Source organism: Ipomoea triloba, chromosome 7 (genome assembly GCF_003576645.1).
Source record: "Ipomoea triloba cultivar NCNSP0323 chromosome 7, ASM357664v1".
NCBI classification, from domain to species: Eukaryota; Viridiplantae; Streptophyta; class Magnoliopsida; order Solanales; family Convolvulaceae; genus Ipomoea; species Ipomoea triloba.
This window is the reverse complement of record NC_044922.1, coordinates 16,585,136-16,590,849: the sequence shown is the minus strand read 5'-3', so window position 1 is coordinate 16,590,849 and position 5,714 is coordinate 16,585,136. Positions and strand designations below refer to the sequence as shown.

Here is a 5,714-nt window from a genome sequence, read left to right as displayed (position 1 = left end):
ATATGAAAATTGGATTTACTAGTGTTTTACATTGTTATTATCACAAAGATATGGAAATTAGAATTACTGGTGTTTTACATTGTTATTACCACATTCTTGTTTTTTAGGTGACAGAAAGAAATAATAGTCACTATCCGAAAATATACATTGAGTAAGTTCTGCTTTGTAATACAAGACAAACCAACTTAAATTATCCCTAACTGACCAATTCAAATTAAAAAAGATACCTAATCACAAACAGGTAAACCAACCTAAAAGATTCTCTTACTAAGCTAACAACCTGTCAACATGAAGTTAGTCAGGCTACCCCACTTTACAAGAGTAAAACTAACCTTGCAATTGCAAAACAATTCACTTATCAAGTGCACCAAATTCCCTGATTACTGATTTAGAAATTTCATTAAAAGCAACTGGTTTTCAACACCATACTGCTATAGTGTGACGCCTTATATTAACCCAGTACTGGTTAAGAAAAACTCCGCAACATGTCAAGGCCCAAGCACAATCACCCAACTCAAGCCAAGAAGTCAGAAATTGAAAATAAAATAAAATAAAATAAACAAATAAATAAATAAACTGTATTGGCAGATTAGGAACAACCAGTACGAACAAGCAGAAGTGCAGAACAGAATGGTACAACATGCTCCCCAAACATGTAGGGAGCAATGATAATAATATACGAATGACAAATTCCCCAAATAACAAAGCATGCACTCTGTAATATGGTGCCCTGAAGTCCAGTAGCCAGAACTCTAGTTGCACATTAAATCAAAATATGGCACAATTCCCCTCCCGCCCCCCACCCCCACTGAATTCAGGAAAGACATAATGCTTACAACTATGAGCTACTATTATAAACTAGCAGTGACACTTGAATAACATAACTTTGCTGTATGAGAACTCCACCATCTAGGTTGACTTTAGATATTTTCTATTATTCTTGAAAGGAATATGAACCTGTCCATGAGTAGCTCGACACACTTTTTCTTTTTTAACTCAACTAGCTGTTGGTTTCGACAGTGCCTTCTTGATAGCTTCAGCATATGTTCTGTGTTGGTATGTGAGTGTGGATTCAAGTAAATCCCATAGTGATGTCTTTGGGTTCCAGCCTGATCATTAAACAATCCAACTTTGAGATCATGTTCTTGAATCTGAGAGAATACTTAATTTAAGAAAACGTGGAAAATAGTAATTACCAAGTTGTCTGTTGATTATTGTCATATCCGGAATTCTCTTGTCACTGTCATCATATCCCTCGCCATAGAATTCTTTAGAACTAACATCTATGGTTGGCGATGCAAGAGAAGCTTCTCCACTCACCTTTGAATACACCTGGGGTAACACAAGGAGAAGAGCTGAGCAAAACTCACAATGCATGCGAAATATGTTTACTGGAATTCACAGAGAAAAAAATTCCAGTTTACTTTACCTGTGTCATCATTTCGGCAAGCTGCCTAACTGTAACTTCGTTGTTAGGATTGCCAACATTGAAAATATGGCCATTAGCCCTGCCAGGATTTTCCTGAGTAGAAACTTGGAAATCAGCTAAGAAAGTATAGCTTTTAAAGAGGCAAAACTAAAAGGACAGGGAGGTTGAACCTACAATCATCAAGACAACAGCTTCAATAGCATCCTTTATGTATATAAAGGTTCTCTGGGATTGGCCTCCATCAACGAGCTTTAGTGGTTCACGCCTTAAGAGGTTCTGAGCAAATAGAGACAAGAATGTTACATATATATCACATACCAGTTGACAATGAAAGCAGTTTAAGATAAACACAAGAAGTATCATATACATTACTGAAGCATGCCAACACTCTTGGGACACCCTCACTGGGACCATCAATGCCGGGAATGAAATCCATCCTAGGACCAATCCAATTGAAGGGCCTGACAATGGTGAATTCAAGTCCATTCTCAGCACCCTCAGCTGTAACCATAAGTAGTAACATGAGAAATGGTGAAAAAGACATGTCCAGATATCCAGAGTAGATTTCACATACCATAGATCAACCTCTCAATCAATTGCTTTGCACATGCATAGGACCACCTCTGCTTCTCAATTGGGCCGAAAATGCAGGGGGAAGTATCTTCAGAGAGGACATAGTAAGCAGGATCCTAAAATTTAATGTAAACATAAAATAAAAATCTATTTTTTATAGAGCATGTTCAGAATAGTACACATGCATTGCAATATTGCAAATTATTTGCTGTTAGAATACCAATTTGCAATTTAAAAGTTCATCCATATAACAAAATTGTTTAGTTTCTTTTGACAATAAGACAATTGAAAAGTGATGCTGCAAAATACACGTGAATCCATAATTATCACCCAACAGAAGTCATGATTTTGTAGCAAACATCACATAGAACTCGGAGTAAAACAGAAGATTCACTAACGTCTTGCAGACATGAAATTTGAAATTCCTTGTGTCACAATGTGCATCAGAAAGACACTAAGAATCAATAGTAGAGAGATGGCAAGTTGCAGAATCAAAGCATTAATTCAAGTCAGATTATTCTTAATCCTAATCCATGTTATATGATATTTACAAAATAATCTCACATCACTTTCTACAATAAGCTTATCCAAGGAGTTTTCAAACACCAACTGCAAAAAGGAAATTCTCCACACTAGCAGAACATTTTGCAAATGAGCTGAGAATAACAGGGCCCAGCTTAGAAACCACAGATCTATAGTTGTAATTTAACCTTAATACAAGAGACAGAGAGAGACTACTTACCTGTCGTAATGGACTATCCTTGGGTAAAAAGCAACCCACGGTTTTCCCATAAACTTCACAAGTGGAAAAGTGAATAAGTCGCTTTCCATTCTCTGAACAGTACTTGACCTGAACTCCAAAAGAAACATCATTACCACTTCAACCGGTAAAATTATTTTAGATAACAAAATAGCAAAAACTAAATCAAACTAGTCTTTGTCAACTGGATTTAACCAAAATCATCTCTTTCAATAACAATAACAAAAACAATCAGAAATTTTCATACCACAGGCAATGCATCAATGAAGTTGCTGTAGATTGTGTCAAGTGGACGCGTGTTGTAATCGGCAGGTGTGCAGATCGCAGCAAGATTAATGGTCTGCATCACAATAAGCATAATCAAGTTAAGTCCAGAGAGAGCCACATTTCAAACTCAGGACCAAATTGCACTGAAGCTCAGATTGAAGAACAGTTAAAAAACAGAGCAAGTGTATAATTAGTTAATTACATCTGTCACTATAAGAATAGAAACGACTGAACACATGATTCGACAACCAAATGAACAATACGTGACATTTTCAAAATCAAACAAAACATTAGGAAGAAAAGCTTCTAAACTTTTCTGAAGAATCAAAGTGTACAAATGCATTACTTCATTAGATCCAGTTGAGGAAAAGGGCTCAGGTAGCTTAGCTGCCTAGCTGGTTAGAACTTCAAGGTGGGAACCCTAAGAAATGCCATGCAACAACACCGTAACACTAAAGTGGACTCAGAATTGAGAAAACTAAAAAGACGTCGGACGAAAAACGCGACGAATTTCGCCGGAACGGCGCCGGGATGTCAAAATGCGTAGAAAGGAAAACCGAAGGAAAACATCGTGCGGAATGCAATGGAATGAGGAGAAATTACCAGATCTGCCATCTTGATGAGGCCTTCGAGGCGAGAGTCGTTTTTGATGTTGAGGCGGTGGAACTGGATGCGATCGGCCCAGGCGAGGGAGGCGGGCTCGAGGAGGTGCTTGATTTTGTCATTGTACACGTCCACAGCCAGCACCTTGTGCTGCGTCTCCGACATCAACTTCTCGCACAGGTGAGAGCCTATGAAACCTCCGGCGCCTATCATGCATATTGTTAGCGCCTTTATGGGATTCCCGTCCAGATCTACTCTTCCTGCCATTTCAGCTCACACTTTCACTCACCTTCTCTCTCTCTATCTCTCTCTCTCTAGATGCGAATGGAGTTCGACGGTGGCGGTAGTGGTGGCGAGGAGGAGGATTGGATATTTAAAAGCAGCGGAGGGGAGAGATGTGAAGAGTCTGTGGTCCGTCTGTTTTTCATAGTTACAGCGCCATTTACCGTGTGAAACCTGATTCTTCTTACGCGCTAGATTTTGACTGCCGCGTAGGCGATTGGAGAGAAATATAATATAGATGGGATGCACCATAATTTCTTTCCCCCATTAGCGTTAAACATCTCCATCCATGTCAACCTCAAATAAAATTGATTGGGGGATTTGGGGTTACCCCATAATTTTCCAATTTTATGTTTAAAAAATAAAATTAAAAAATTATTGGGTAATCGTAGTCAAGATAGAAAGATATTCACGATTTAACGCTTGTAGTCGTAAGATCACAAGTTTGAATTTTTGTCATTTTGATTTGAGCCGATCAACTATGAATAATTTAGGCTAATTTACTTTCTTGTGGTCATTTGTCAATTAAGATCACAAGACGAGATTTACTCACACCCGAAAAGGTTGTATGATTTTCCTTGTCAGTCAAAAAAATTGAAAAATTATACATTATATTCTTTTTTGAAGGATGTTATACACTCTACTTATATATATTTTTTTAATTCATTTTTACATCCTGAAGTAGTGTTACATAATTGGATAATTAAAAAATTTATTAATTAGTGGTGAGTCAATTAATTTATAGACACTCAATGAATGAAATCACATTAGGAGAAATTTTGGAAGAAAAAAATTAGAAAAAAAATAATATTTCCATTATTTATTTCTATTCATTTTGATTAGTAAGTTTTATCTATTAATTGTTTACAAAATAATTTTTTAATCAAAATTTAGAGATAAAAATTAATTCACAGACAATTAAAGTGTAAAAAGTGAGAATAAGTATAATTGAGAGAAAATAAGATATTGAGTGTCTGTAATTTAAGGCTACAAAAGTTTACTATCTTTTTTATAAGTAAAATTGGGACTTTTAGGGGTCTTAGCCCTTGGGGACGGATTTATGGCGAAACAGAAACTTTTGATTTAAAAAAAAATAAAATAAAAAAATTGGGACTTCATTTTACCAAATGAAAATTGATTCCCTTCCAAAAATTATTTCATGATATTAAATGTTGAAGCTATATTTCTACATTAATCTTTTCTCCTAATCCAAATATCCAAGCATGAGTGAAATTTGCACCCCAAAATAGTGACTTCATTAACAACCGTAGCGGTTACATATTGAATTGCATTAAATATTAACGCATAAAATTACATATTTACTTTAAATTTTTGTTTTTTAATTATTAAACAGGTTTTTCCTACTAAATTGTCCATGTGTTAGCAACAAAAGTCGTCTGGTCTATATCAAGTGATTTTCCATTCCCCTTTTGTCATTGTTGATTTTCTCATTTTCAGAGGATCAATTTGATCGTTTAGGTTGTGTTCGGAACTAAGAAAATGACTTTTAAAAAATGAATCATTTTTTAAAAAATATTTTCTTTATCAGTGTTTGGTTATATATATGAAAAACTGTCTTGACGCATTTTGTTTATCTATACTATTAATAAAAACAATATCCTCAACTTTAACTTCCCGCCCAAAACATTCCTATAAGGATTGTGTAATATTGTAAAATATGGTAATACAATTCCTATTCGTAATAAAATTGTACATTAAAATATTGAGATACAATTTCTAATAAAAATATATTCTTCGCTATATTACTATTCTAATAGAATTCTTGATTAAAATTACTAA

General features: G+C 35.2%; 1 protein-coding gene across 1 annotated transcript; it reads right to left on the bottom strand.

Moving 5' to 3' along the window:
* Positions 1 to 556: 556 nt before the first annotated feature.
* On the bottom strand, positions 557 to 4,005 carry LOC116025713 (UDP-D-apiose/UDP-D-xylose synthase 2-like). The gene is made up of 9 exons (XM_031267047.1): positions 3,633 to 4,005; positions 3,010 to 3,102; positions 2,745 to 2,852; positions 2,004 to 2,118; positions 1,797 to 1,930; positions 1,604 to 1,705; positions 1,430 to 1,522; positions 1,197 to 1,332; positions 557 to 1,109 (listed from the first exon to the last, which is right to left on the bottom strand). The coding sequence occupies exons 1-9, from the start codon at positions 3,897 to 3,899 to the stop codon at positions 997 to 999; spliced, it is 1,161 nt and encodes a 386-aa protein (XP_031122907.1). The 5' UTR covers positions 3,900 to 4,005; the 3' UTR covers positions 557 to 996.
* Between the last annotated feature and the right edge of the window lie 1,709 nt (positions 4,006 to 5,714).

Bases quoted from the DNA above. Each gene is read 5' to 3' on its own strand.
- LOC116025713 (XM_031267047.1), bottom strand. From the start codon at position 3,899: ATGGCAGGAAGAGTAGATCTGGACGGGAATCCCATAAAGGCGCTAACA. The intron at 1,931-2,003 runs GTATGTGAAATC...TTATGGTTACAG, and splicing joins GATTGAGAGGTTGATCTATG to CTGAGGGTGCTGAGAATGGA. The intron at 1,706-1,796 runs GTATATGATACT...CTATTTGCTCAG, and splicing joins TGTTGGCATGCTTCAGTAAT to AACCTCTTAAGGCGTGAACC.